A 14,820-nucleotide genomic window follows, 5' to 3' on the forward strand; every position below is an offset into this window, starting at 1 on the left:
TCATACCTTAACTCTTTAAACTAACACCAACTTGTTCAGAGTTTATTAGCGTTACATTATTGGCAACACGGCAGACTTAAAAAAAAAATCTGCTCCATGTGTACAGAGCAGGCTGCTGCAGTACTTAGGAAACGTAACGTTACACGGTGTTAACTATACGGGTCATTTAGAAGTGTCAGAATGCTCCAGTAATGCTGGTGATGATGTCATGGTTTGTGTACGTAAAGATATACTCATACACCTTCTCTTTCTTACTTTCAGAGTCACTCACAGCCATGGACCTCTCAGCTATTAAGGACAACCGGGTCTCTATGAGTGATGGAAATCCTTGGAAACACTTTAATTGTATTGATCCATTCAATGTTATTGGATTTTGAATAAAGTTATTGAAACTGCTTGAAATTGTAATTGCATTACTTTCATGCTATATAGCTTGGTCAGTGACACAATAAGAAACATTTTTCATCCTAATTTGTCTCCCTTATATAGAAGACTCTCACTAAACATAATTATGGTCATTTATAGCAAAATATCATCTGATTTGATGAAGTAGAATAATCAGTTTGTACACAAACACCTTACTGCATGTTTTAAAAATCACATTCAAGCTATTTCCAGACATTTTAAAGGTACATTTTTAAGTTTGACAGAATTTGTCTTCAATAATCAGAAGCATGAAAATATACCTTGAAAGTGCTTCAATGTGCTGCATGATATATTTACAGCAATTTCAGAAAGTGGGGTCAAATATTTTACTATGCTTTAAATTTCTTTCAATTAGGCTACTTTAATTATTAAAAGTAAAACACTAACACTTGATTAAGTGAAATGAACACCTTGACTAAAAATATCTAGGAGAAGTGGAGCTGAGACTTTGTCAATCTAAGTGAAATCCACCTCTGAGGTGGGATCAGGATGATCCTGAAATTTTGGTACCAAGTTGATCCAGATATCTGCCTTGAGTTTTGAAATACCCAAATCCAGCCTTTTATCTGGATTCAAGGGAGGATTGGATTACCGGAGCGGAATCCTGATCTTCAGGATCAGGGTTATCTGGATCCGTGTTTGAAATACCCAGTTTTCAGATCAGATCTAGATTTAATCCTATCCGACCAGGATAATCCTATCTGATCACTTTTGAAATACCGGCCCCTGGTGATTATTTCTTCTGGTATCGACAATCTCCAGGAAAACCACCAGAGTTCATCATCTCACACTCTGCATCAGGAAATGTTGTAAATCAGCCAATCCCTGGACTGACGATTAAAGTGGAGAACAAACAAATCAACATGAACATCTTCTCTGCTGCAGTGACAGACTCTGCTGTGTACTACTGTGCTGTGAAGCCCACAGTGACAGGAAACACCAAAACTCTGTACAAAAACCTTTGGAGCAAAGACAACACAATACTCCACAACATCCACTAGAGGGAGTCACATACTGTTGTCTGCTTTCAAACAAAACAAAATGAATGAAGAGTAAAATTTCACTTACTGATGATGAGGTGTTGTGGGATATTATTTCAGTAAACAATAACTGATAATAATTGAGTTTTACAGCAAATCCTCTGACATCAAATAGAGCTCAAAGTCAACTCTGTAGTTTGATTATTTTTCTTATATTTCTTATATATTCCACTTATATAGTGGTTTGATCCAAAGTCCTTTACACTACAGACTGCGCTCATTCATCCATTCACACACACATTCATACTGGTGGCCGAGGCTATCCTAAACATTGCCGCCTGCCACCATCAGGAGTTCATTCATACACAGATGAACGCAGCATTAGGAGCCATTTGGGGTTCAGTATCTTGCCCAAGGATACTTCGACATGTATGCTGCCACGGTCAGGGATCGAACCTCCAACCTACCAATCAGTGGGTTTCCGCTCTACGAACTGAGCCACAATCGCCTTAAATCATAAAAATTAACTTGATTTCAAGGAGATGGAGTTTGGAGGTTTGTGTCCTCAGTTGGAGAAAAAAGGGATCCAGAATGTTGTTTCCTTTACATTCAAACCAGCCCAGTTTGTAAAAATAAGCAAAGTCCGTCTATGGCACACCAGTGGACCAAACAGTATTGTCAGCACAAAATCAAACAATTATATTAATTCATCAATATCATTTTTCAGATATTAAAGTTGAGGAAGTGTAACTAAGAGAAGAGAAAATACAGATCTAAGAGGAGCCGAAGAGACTCAGGGAGGAGCTAAACTGTGACTGAACTATAGAAGAGAGAGGAACTTCTATATTCAATAGAGTTCAATACACAAACCATCAACATTACCTTTATTCAACATGCTGTCACTGCAGCACTGTGTGTTTTCTCTACTGGTTCTATCCATTCTAAAAGGTATGTTACATTCTACATTTTTTAAAACTGTTTCACTTCATGTTTCATGAATGTCATTAATATCTAGAGAATGTTGTAACATAATACATAATAGACTTATTTCGTCCTTTAGGTGTCAGCTGTCAAAAATTCACTCCACTGAACACAGAAGAGTCCAGTTTAGAAGGCAGCACTGTTACTCTGTCCTACAGTTACTCAAAACAAACAACTGGTAGTGATGAGTTTTACTGGTATCGACAATATCCAGGAAACCCACCAGAGTTCCTCATCTTTCACTTGGGGACAAAGAATGAAACAAAGTCTGGACTGTCTGTTAGCGTGAGGAAGGATAAAACCCATCTGGATCTGCAGATCTCCTCTGCTGCAGTGACAAACTCTGCTGTGTACTACTGTGCTGTGAGGCCTACAGTGACAGGAAACACCAAAACTCTGTACAAAAACACAAGCTGACACACTGACAAGCTGCTGGAAGCCTTTTCTCCACACTGTTGTACTGAAGGTTTTACCTCCACTAGAGGGCCACATTATCAAGTAGGCGGTGCACTACTTCTGCACTGTGTTCAACCATTCAGTCAATAAGTGCTGCTGTGAAGAGAACAATTCTCAGACTGAATGTTGAACATCAGCTAGTTTCTCCTGTTGATTTAAACCTTGTTGTAGAGATGGAACATTGGCTGTGGATTATTCTTGCTGCTCTTTTCTTTGGTAAGATACAAACAGCAACATGTTATTACTTTCTAAAGATTTATATAAACTCAGAGCAGAGATTTCTGCAGAGAGCAGAAATCTCTGAACAGTTTAGTTGTTTCTGTCCACAGAGTAACACTGAACAGTTGACTTTTTCCACTGTCTTCTCCTCTCAGCCTCATGAACAATGTTCGTCTAACGGATTCATTTTCTACACTTTTTCCAGGACTAACAGCTGGAGACAAAATCTCTCCTCGACAAAATGAAGTCAGTGAAAGAGAAGGAGAGTCTGTCACACTCACATGTGATTATGAAGCATCTGGTGATCCTTATCTTCACTGGTACAGACATCATTCTGACCTTCAGGCACCTCAGTTTATACTCTGGAAAACAGCTACAAGTAAAAGGGAATATATTCTTGACGAACAGCGATATGCATCTAAAACACCTGGCAAGTCAACTGAACTGACCATTAAAAAGCTAACCCTGGCAGACACAGGTCTCTACTACTGTGCTCTAGAGACACAGTGATACAAAGTGTAGAAGAGGCTGTACAAAAACCTGAGCACAGATATGAGACTCCTCTTCAAAGAAGAGGGAAGTGGTATTCAAACCACAGCTTCATATCAGACGGATTCTGATTATTCCTGTTTTATCAGAGTCACTGTGGTTACAGCTGCTAATGAAACACTGTGGGAGGATTCACATGAGCAGCAAATCCACATCAAGGACAAACTGTATGATGGTTCCAACACAAGACACGATGACGACAAAGAAATGGACACTTTTCAACATGGTGGTCTGCATCCAAAATACAAACAACAGCATAAAAAAAACAAACAGAAGAATTACATTTTAACATCTGAAGTTTTTACCAAGTTATAGATTGACTCATTCATAAAAACAGAAACTTCCACCATAACTCCATCTGTAACAGGTTGTGTATGCACCCAATTGCAGCACACAGGATACCAGGAACACTTGGTTATTGCTTTTAATGTAAATCTTGGTAGGTACTGACCAATGCAAGCAATATGCACTTTGAACAGCTTGAATGTGACAACAAAGTCTCTTAACAAAGCCTCTGGCAGCGAAGCTGGTTCGACTGGCAGGGAAACTCCAAGTCAGGGACAGAAGGCTGGTGAGTTCGCCGGGGCTCAGGCAAGACGGGTAAATCAGAGGCAGGCAGGGTCAGCAACAGGAAATCAGTCCGAGGGAAATCGCTGGGAAGTCTGTCATTGAAGAGCTGAGAACAATCTGGCAGTGAATGTGTGTGAGGCAGGAGTCTTTATAGTGGCTTTATTAGTGATCAGAGGCAGCTGGGTGAACAGGTGAAGAGAGTCTGGCCTATTGAGGAGGGAGTGGCTGACAGGTGGAGTGAGGAGGAGGCAGGCTCAGTGGAAAGTTACTGGGAGACAGAGCTGAACTGTGACACCACCATCTTTAAATTAGACCTCTTAGGCTGCAGAGGACCAAACAATACTAAACTGTCCATTTATATTCAAGAGATATTCTGAAAAGATCATCAAAAGTCCTGTGTTGTTCAATATACAATCTCAATTTTATAAACCTAAGATTTTGCAGCATGATTTTTTTTATATTCTTTGTGTTATGTAACAACTTAAATGCTGGAGCGGGCCACAATTTTTCATCGACACTACCACAGATATCATGAAACTGCAATTTTAAATATGTTTAAAGTGCAATATCTTAAGCCATAAGAACCCAGACCCAGTTATCCTTAAAGGAAAATTATGGGGGATACTAAACAGAATAAGTTGACCACCTAGAACACATTTATGATGTTTAAATAAAAATAAATACTAGCCCTAAATGTCACTTAAAGTGAGGGTGTGGGCCGTATGCGGCCCCCAGGCCTCCAGTTGCCCATCCCTGCACTATGTGATCACCTCTCATGTGCCAAACACTACAATAGCTGATTTAAACACGTTGTTAATAAAGAACAGAGTTCGGGTTGAAAGAAACACTTCTGCTATCCATACTGTAACCTCTGACTACAGGACATGTCTCCTGATTGACAGACAGATGTTTTGACCTGCCACCCCTCCCACCGCCCTCAGGAGACTTACATGGTCTTTAACTTCATGTTGCTTCGTCAGCAGTCAAAGTTTCATGGGATGCCTACAAAATACATCACATTGTGTTTTGTAGAAAATCATACGTATTGTTCCTGTGGACAGTTTGACTTTTTACATGTACTGAAGCAAAGTGAATCTGCAGCAGCTGTAAGACAGAAAAAAAAGATCACCTGGATAGTCCTATGATGACCACATACAAGAGCTGTTATACCAGGAAAGGAGAGTGGCACAGAGTGTGTTTGGTGTAAAGTTATCAGTAGGAGGAGTAACAGGGCTGTGAGTGAGCTCTGTCACTGTGATCAGGTTCCTCCTTCTAATCCACCAACTTAGTGTTGATGAGGACTAAACAGAGTTCACAGCCTTCTTTATACTTGCTGGAGCTCAGAGTTCCTCAACACTGCAGAGATGATATGGAAGAATTATCCTATCTTTATTCAAGAGCGTAGATTTTCAGTTTGAGAGCATAATTTGTCTTTCTCATGCTCAGATTTGTTCTCCTCATGCTCACATTTTGCGCTCGCACTCAGATTTCTGCTGCTTTCTTTCAAAATGTATGCGTGCACTTAAAAATCACATGCTTGTGCTCACATTTCTTCTGCTTGGACACAAACATTTCGCTCGCACTCAAATATGTCCTGTGCTCGCTCAAATCTAAAGTCTACGCGCTCAAAACTTTTGTGCTCGGACTCAGAACACGCACGTCCTCTCAGGTTGAGGTGTCTGCTCAGACTGAACGATGTCCCGCCCTGCGCTTAAACTAGTGTGTTTCACCAGCCAATAGGGAGACAGCTAGATTGTGGCCCGTCTTAGGTGCGTTGCCTCGCCTTTTTGAGCGCTCCGTCGGGGCGGGTATATGGTCTGTTTGTAAAACTGCTTCTCTCTTAAAATACACCAATTGACCATATTAGCCAGCTATTTGAATCGTCACCTATTTAAGACGCAGAAGATTATGATTAAGATTATGTAGAATTAATCTTAAGTAGTCCTAAAAAGAGTTATCGTAGTTTAGATTATATATATATATTTTTTTTAATTATTATTTATATATATATATTTATTGTTTTTTATTGTTCCCCTGTTCAGTGGTGTCACGATAGTCCAGTGGTGAAGGACGCTACCATGTGTTGCATTTTAAACCATGGGACGCCGGTTCGCATCCCGTCCGCTGCACTCTTGCTACATGTCTTATTATGATTTACATTTTTAATTGATAAATTAATGTAACAGTAATACAATCCGTGTAACCAGCTGCTTCTCTTATTGAAACGTTTAACAAGAGATGATGGGTAAATAGACTTGGCTACGTGATTAAAAAGGTATAATGAAAAATACACTATGATGATGATAATGATTTGAGGATAACATTTGTGCGTGTAATGCAGTGTATCACGTCCTATTTACGCGGTCAAAGCCAGGGAGCGCGTAATTAGGCTAATGTTGGTAATACTTTCACTTTCACAAGAAGAAGACTTTGAGCAGGATTCGGAGCGCGGCAGCGAATGAATGGGAGACAGATGGATGGCCAAAGATCTCAAGTAAGTTCATTGCTAAATGTTGCTACAACTCAAAACACTCGTACTTATCAACATATATAGCGGGCCTTTGTCGGCACTAGGGACAGCAACTCATTATGAATGAAGTGACGTCAGCGGGGATTCCCTTCAGCTCGCGCATCATTATGTGTGCCGACCTGCCGCTGGTACGATCATACGTTGCCAATTATTGTACTTTCGTTGTACATGTTACAATGAAGGCCCGCTATATATGTTGATAAGTACGAGTGTCAAAATGATTACGGTACTGTTATTGAAACTACTGTATATGGTCGATGTGTTTTGAGTTGTAGCAACATTTAGCAATGAACTTACTTGAGGTCTTTGGCCACACATCTCGTCTCCCATTCATTCGCTGCCGCGCTCTGAATCCTGCTCAAAGTCTTCTTCTTGTGAAAGTGAAAGTATTACCAACATTAGCCTAATGACGCGCTCCCTGGCTTTGACCGCGTAAATAGGACGGTGATACACTGCATTACACGCACAAATGTTATCCTCAAATCATTATCATCATCATAGCGTATTTTTCATTATACTTTTTTAAATCACGTAGCCAAGACTATTTACCCATCATCTCTTGTTAAACGTTTCAATAAGAGAAGCAGCTGGTTACACGGATTGTATTACTGTTACATTAATTTATCAATTAAAAATGTAAATCATAATAAGACATGTAGCAAGAGTGCAGCGGATGGGATGCGAACCGGCGTCCCATGGTTTAAAATGCAACAGATGGTAGTGTCCTTCACCACTGGACTACCGTGACACCACTGAACAGGTGAAAAATAAAAAACAATAAATATATATATATAAATAATAATAATAAAAAAAATATATATATAATCTAAACTACGATAACTCTTTTTAGGACTACTTAAGATTAATTCTACATAAATATGCTGCGTCTTAAATAGGTGACGATTCAAATAGCTGGCTAATATGGTCAATTGGTGTATTTTAAGAGAAGCAGTTTTACAAACAGACCATATACCCGCCCCGACGGAGCGCTCAAAAAGGCGAGGCAACGCACCTAAGACGGGCCACAATCTAGCTGTCTCCCTATTGGCTGGTGAAACACACTAGTTTAAGCGCAGGGCGGGACATCGTTCAGTCTGAGCAGACACCTCAACCTGAGAGGACGTGCGTGTTCTGAGTCCGAGCACAAAAGTTTTGAGCGCGCAGAGTTGAGATCTGAGCGCGTAGACTTTAGATTCGAGCGAGCACAGGACATATTTGAGTGCGAGCGAAATGTTTGTGTCCAAGCAGAAGAAATGTGAGCGCAAGCATGTGATTTTTAAGTGCAAGCATACATTTTGAAAGAAAGCAGCAGAAATCTGAGTGCGAGCGCAAAATGTGAGCATGAGGAGAACAAATCTGAGCATGAGAAAGACAAATTATGCTCTCAAACTGAAAATCTACGCTCTTGAATAAAGATAGGATAATTCTTCCATAAGATGACGCCTCTGTTCATCTCAGCGCTGCTGGCTGCTGTGAGCTTTGGTATGAACACAACTCTGTTTCTTTGAGATCAGTCCAACACTGACATGATTCTGTAGCAGCACACTGATACTGTTTGTTACTGTTTTACAGAATGCAGAGCACAAACAGACAGCATGCTGCAACCAGCAGGAGAAGAGCCTGCTGCTGAAGGACAGACAGTAACACTTGGCTGTCAGTACACAAGCTCTTCATCAAATCATTATCTCTTCTGGTACAAACAGGACGGAAACAACAGACCCAAATTCATCCTGAGCCGCTTTAAGATCGGCTCGGGGAAAACAGAGGACGGGGACAGATTTTCATCTGTACTGAATTCAACCTCAAGATCGGTTCCTCTGAAGATCCAGAAGCTTCAGCTGTCTGACTCTGCTGTGTACTACTGTGCTCTGCAGCCCACAGTGACAGGAAACACCAAAACTCTGTACAAAAACCTTTGGAGCAAAGACAACACAATACTCCACAACATCCACTAGAGGGAGGCACACACTGGTTAACTGTTAAAATTGTTTGAAATGATACAGTGTAGATTATTTCTAGTGGAGGTAAAACAAGAGAAAATGAAGCTCTAAATATTAAACAGAATCAAGGCAAGTGTTTTTTACAACAACAACAACAACAACAACAACAACAACAAGAGTTCTGATCATGATGAGGAGTTGTGAGATATTATATGTAAAAGTCCTTGTTATAATGGAGTGGATCAAATATCCTACGACATCTAATAGAGCTTCAACTCTAAAATAACTATTGCTGCTAAAATGTGACACCATATGAAATATGCAATTAATATAGTGTATTCATCAATTTTATGGTGATCATTTCATGCCTTGTAGTTTGTCAATATATTATATTTAAAAACAATATTTACAAATTACAATTTCAAAAAGGGGCCTTTAATGTGGTTGATGTAGATATTGTTGTGATCTTTAGAAAATACGTTTTTGTGGTGTGCCACAGGGTTCAATCCTAGGTCATCTCCTTTTCTATTTGCATGATGTTTTCAGATCAGTTGATGAATAAGAACAACATTGATTTTCATTGTTTTGTTGACAATGTGAGATTTAGGTGCTAATAAAATGAATTTATCTCTGGCAGCTGGTGTACATGTAGAGTGCTGGTGTTCCAGACCTTTCTATAGCTGGGTGGTACAGAATGCTGCTAACAGACTGTCAACCAGGAGGAAGTGTAGAGATTCAGGGAGGAGCTAAACTGTGACTGAACTATAGAAGAGAGAGGAACTTCTATATTCAACAGAGTTCAATACACAAACCATCAACATTACCTTTATTCAACATGCTGTCACTGCGGCACTGTGTGTTTTCTCTACTGTTTCTATCCATTTTAAAAGGTACGTTGCATTCAGGATTTTTAATATGTATGTTAAATGAAACAGAAAGGAATTGTTTCATGCAAATGTTTCTTGTGTCTGAGTCTTTTCAGACTTTTATAATATTGTATGACAGATTAAACTCTCCCTTCAGGTGTCAGCTGTCAAGAACTCACTCCACTGAAGACAGAGTCCAGTTTAGATGGCAGCACTGTTACTCTGTCCTACAGATACATTTTTACATTACATTACATGTCATTTAGCAGACGCTTTTGTCCAAAGCGACTTACAATAAGTGCATTCAACCTGATGGTACTAGACATAGACCATAGGAATCGAGTAAGTAGATAACTTTAAGAGCTAACTGTCATTGCTAAGGAGTGCTATATGTTAAAGAAGAAAAGAAGAGAAAAGAATAAGAATTTTTTTTTTTTTTTTTAAATATATATATCTGTTAGGTGACCATGACTTAACCGAGGTATTGTTGGAAGAGATAGGTCTTCAGCCTGCGGCGGAAGATGTACAGGCTGTCTGAGGTCCTGATGTCGGTGGGGAGCTCGTTCCACCATTTGGGAGCCAAGATAGAGAAAAGTCTGGAAGTGGTTTTGAGGCGAGTTGACCCACGCAAGGTGGGAGTCGCCAGCTGTTTGGCTGATGCAGAGCAGAGAGGACGGGCAGGAGTGTAGAGTTTGACAAGGTCCTGGATGTAAGTAGGACCTGAACCGTTAGCAGCAGAGTACGCCAGAGCTAGAGTCTTGAAGCGTATCCGTGCAGCCACTGGTAGCCAGTGGAGGGAGCGGAGGAGGGGTGTTGTGTGTGAAAATTTGGGAAGATTGAAGACCAATCGAGCAGCTGCATTCTGGATGAGTTGTAGAGGTCGGATGGCTTTGGCAGGCAGACCTGCCATGAGGGAGTTGCAGTACTCCAGGCGTGAGATGACCAGTGCCTGGACCAGGACCTGAGCTGCCTTCTGCGTGAGAAACGGGCGGATTCTCCTGATGTTATGCAGCAAGAATCTGCAAGATCTGGTAGTGGCGGTGATGTTTGTTGAGAGGGACAGTTGGTTGTCAAGAGTTACGCCAAGGTTTTTGGCGGTTTCTGTGGAGGCAACCACTGTGTGCTGGACAGTGATGTGGAAGTCAGTGGTGGGAGAGCCCTTCCCTGGGAGGTAAAGTAGCTCAGTCTTTCCCAGGTTGAGTTTGAGGTGGTGCGAGGACATCCACTGGGAGATGTCGGCCAGACATGCAGAGATACGTGCTGCTGCACGTGTTTCAGATACTCAAAAGAAGCAACTGGTAGTGATCAATTCTACTGGTATCGACAATATCCAGGAAAACCCACCAGAGTTTCTCATGTTTCACTTGGGAACGCAGAATCGAACAAAGTCTGGACTGTCTGTTAGCGTGAGGAAGGATAAAACCCATCTGGATCTGCAGATCTCCTCTGCTGCAGTGACAGACTCTGCTGTGTACTACTGTGCTGTGAAGCCCACAGTGACAGGAAACACCAAAACTCTGTACAAAAACACAAGCTGACACACTGACAAGCTGCTGGAAGCCTTTTCTCCACACTGTTGTACTGAAGGTTTTACCTCCACTAGAGGGCCACATTATCAAGTAGGCGGTGCTAAAGAGAGTTTCGCGTCTGCAGCAGCCATGTTGGATCCGGAAAAGCTTCCAAGTGCCGAGTAGTACGCGTCATCATCTCACCGTCCCTCCCCGCTCTGTGATTGGATCCCTAAAACAGGGCTAAGAATGCTCCCTAGTTTCCAGACCCCGCCGCAGTTCGAAATAAAATTTGAGCGCGCAAGGCAGTCTGGGTATACCCAGGCTAGAAGAGACACAATTCTGTATTCAACAGAGTTCAATACACAAACTGTCAACATTACCTTTATTCAACATGCTGACACTGGAGCACTGTGTGTTTTCTCTGCTGGTTCTAACCATTCTAACATGTATGTTACATTAAACAGAAATAAATTATCGAATGCAAATGTTTCTTGTGTCTGAGTCTTTTCAGACTTTTAGCAAATGGTATTACATATTCATCTCTTCCTTTAGGTGTCAGCTGTCAAGAACTCACTCCACTGAAGACAGAAGAGTCCAGTTTAGAAGGCAGCACTGTTACTCTGTCCTACACATACTCCAAACAAGCAGCTGGTAATGATTATTATTTTTCCTGGACAATATCCAGGAAACCCACCAGAGTTCCTCATCTTTCACTTTGGGACAAAGAATGAAGCAAAGTCTGGACTGTCTGTGAACGTGACGAAGGATAAAACCCATCTGGATCTGCAGATCTCCTCTGCTGCAGTGACAGACTCTGCTGTGTACTACTGTGCTGTGAAGCCCACAGTGACAGGAAAAACCAAAACTATGTACAAAAACACAAGCTGACACACTGACAAGCTGCTGGAAGCCTTTTCTCCACACTGTTGTACTGAAGGTTTTACCTCCACTAGAGGGCCACATTATCAAGTAGGCGGTGCACTACTTCTGCACTGTGTTCAACCATTCAGTCAATAATAAGTGCTGCTGTGAAGAGAACAATTCTCAGACTGAATGTTGAACATCAGCTAGTTTCTCCTGTTGATTTAAACCTTGTTGTAGAGATGGAACATTGGCTGTGGATTATTCTTGCTGCTCTTTTCTTTGGTAAGATACAAACAGCAACATCTTACAATTTCTAAACATTTACTGATTGTTCTCCTTTAATCAATCACCTTCATTTTCATCTCTTCCTCTGCATGTTCTCTTCTTCCCCAGAGTGTAAAGGAGAAGACAAGGTGATCCAGCCAACAAGAGATGTCATTGCTACTGAAGGAGAGACAGTTACACTTGACTGTACTTTTGAAACCAGTAGAACAAGTCCCACTTTGTTTTGGTACAAACAAGAAGTAAATGATTTCCCAAAGTACATGCTGAAATGTTTCTCAAAAACAGTAGAGAAAGCTCCAGAGTTCCAGAAAGACAGATTTGATGCTACAATCAACAAGACATCAGTTCCTCTGCAGATCCAGAAGCTTCAGCTGTCTGACTCTGCTGTGTACTACTGTGCTCTGCAGCCCACAGTGGAAACACCAAAACTCTGTACAAAAACCTTTGGGGCAAAGACAACACAATACTCCACAACATCCACTGGAAGAACTCACACACTGTTGTCTGCTTTCAAACAAAACAAACTGAATGATTAGTAAAGTTTCACTAAATGATGATGAGGTGTTGTGGGATATTATTTCAGTAAACAATACCCGATAATACATCTAAAAAAATTAGAATATCATGAAAAAGTTCAATCTTTTTGTCAATCATTTCAGAAAGTGAAACTCATACATTATATAGATTCATCGCGAGTCGAGTGAAATATTTCAAGGCTGTTTTTCTTGTAATTTTGATGATTCTGGCTTAAAGATAATGAAAACACAAAACTCAGTGTCTCAGAAAATTAGAATATTGTGAAAAAGTTCAACGTGTGAGTCCACAGTCGGTGGTGATTTGGGGCCATGTCCTCTGCTGGTGTTAGTCCACTATGTGTTCACAGTCAACGTAGCCATCTACCAGGACATTTTAGAGCTCTGGTTGGCAGCACTCTGGTTGACTCTGTTCTTATCGTTTTAAAAGAAGTTTATTTGTTGTTCTGTCTGGTTGTGATTTCTTGTGGTGTACCACAGGGTTCAATCATAGGTCCTCTCATCTTATGTTAACTTTTTGCTTTTGGATCAATTTATTTCTGAAAAGAACATTAATGTTAATTGTGTTGTTAGCACAATGTGATCATGTATTCCATTAACTATTGTTCAAGTTGACTAACCAGGAGGAAGTGACAGAAGAGAAAATACTATAGAAAGAGACAGGGAGGAGCTAAGCTGTTATTGAAGACAGAAGAGAGACACAATTCTGTATTCAACAGAGTTCAATACACAAACTGTCAACATTACCTTTATTCAACATGCTGTCACTGCAGCACTGTGTGTTTTCTCTACTGGTTCTATCCATTCTAACAGGTATGTTAAATTAAACAGAAAGGAATTAGTTAATGCAAATGTTAATTTGTGTCTGAGAATTTTCATACTTTTTCAAAATGGTATGACAAATTAAACTCTCCCTTCAGGTGTCAGCTGTCAAGAACTCACTCCAGTGAAGACAGAAGACGTCAGTTTAGAAGGCAGCACTGTTACTCTGTCCTACAGATACTCCAAACAAGCTGATACCAATGATAATTTCTTCTGGTATCGACAATATCCAGGGAACCCACCAGAGTTCCTCATCTATCACTTTGGGACAAATAATGAAACAAAGTCTGGACTGTCTGTTCACGTGAGGAAGGATAAAACCCATCTGGATCTGCAGATCTCCTCTGCTGCAGTGACCAGTGTTGCCACAGTTACCTTGAAAAAGTAATCTGATTACTGATTACTCCTTTAAAAAGTAACGTAGTTACTTTACTGATTACTTGATTTTAAAAGTAACTAAGTTAGATTACAAGTTACTTTATTAGTTACATTCAGCAGCTGCCGACAACAACCCCTCGCCGCCTCAACATAAAAATGACAACCAGTTTTAAATTGCCAATACTCATTTTATTGGAAGTGTATTTTTAACAGTAACGTACAAACTTAAAAACAATTTCCTGAAAAAAATACATGTTTTTATAAAAAATAAAATAAAGACAGTCTTTCTTGACTTCACTTAAAAACAAATACTCTGTTTTAAATAAAAAATAAAATAAAGACAGTCTTTCTTGACTTTACTTAAAAATAAATACTCTCTTTTTTTTAAATTAAAAATAAAATAAAGACAGTCTTTCTTGACTTTACTTAAAAATAAATACTCTCTTTTTTTTTTAAATAAAAAATAAAATAAAGACAGTCTTTCTTGACTTCACTTAAAAATAAATACTCTTTTTTAAATAAAAAATAAAATAAAGACAGTCTTTCTTGACTTCACTTAAAAATAAATACTCTTTTTTAAATAAAACATAAAATAAAGACAGTCTTTCTTGACTTCACTTAAAAATACTATTTTTGTATAAGACTGTATATAACATAAAGACAGTCTTTTCTGACCTGACATATTTAACTAATACTGTAATGACAAAACCTACTGTTTTATGATCTACATTGTTTATAAATGTAACAATCAAAATCTTTTTAACATGTTTTATGAACACTGAACCTGTACATCATTATAGAAGCAAGGAGTTGTTTTACAAAACAAAACATAACACCACATGTAGGCTCTAATGTCTACCTTTGTTACAGTGGAGTGGGGCGAGTAAACCAGTGGTTGTACCTCATTTTT

At 39.8% G+C, this 14,820-nt stretch overlaps 1 gene segment (V, D, J or C); it reads left to right on the forward strand.

Annotated features, from left to right (window-relative positions):
• Window positions 1-8,147: 8,147 nt before the first annotated feature.
• LOC131980298 (T cell receptor alpha variable 38-1-like) lies at window positions 8,148-8,597 on the forward strand (the record flags this gene model as incomplete). The annotated part of the segment is given in 2 exon segments: window positions 8,148-8,193; window positions 8,284-8,597. Coding segments are annotated over 2 exon segments (360 nt in total), but the record flags the coding sequence as incomplete, so codon positions are not given.
• Window positions 8,598-14,820: the final 6,223 nt, after the last annotated feature.

Source organism: Centropristis striata, chromosome 11 (genome assembly GCF_030273125.1).
Source record: "Centropristis striata isolate RG_2023a ecotype Rhode Island chromosome 11, C.striata_1.0, whole genome shotgun sequence".
Taxonomy (NCBI): domain Eukaryota; kingdom Metazoa; phylum Chordata; class Actinopteri; order Perciformes; family Serranidae; genus Centropristis; species Centropristis striata.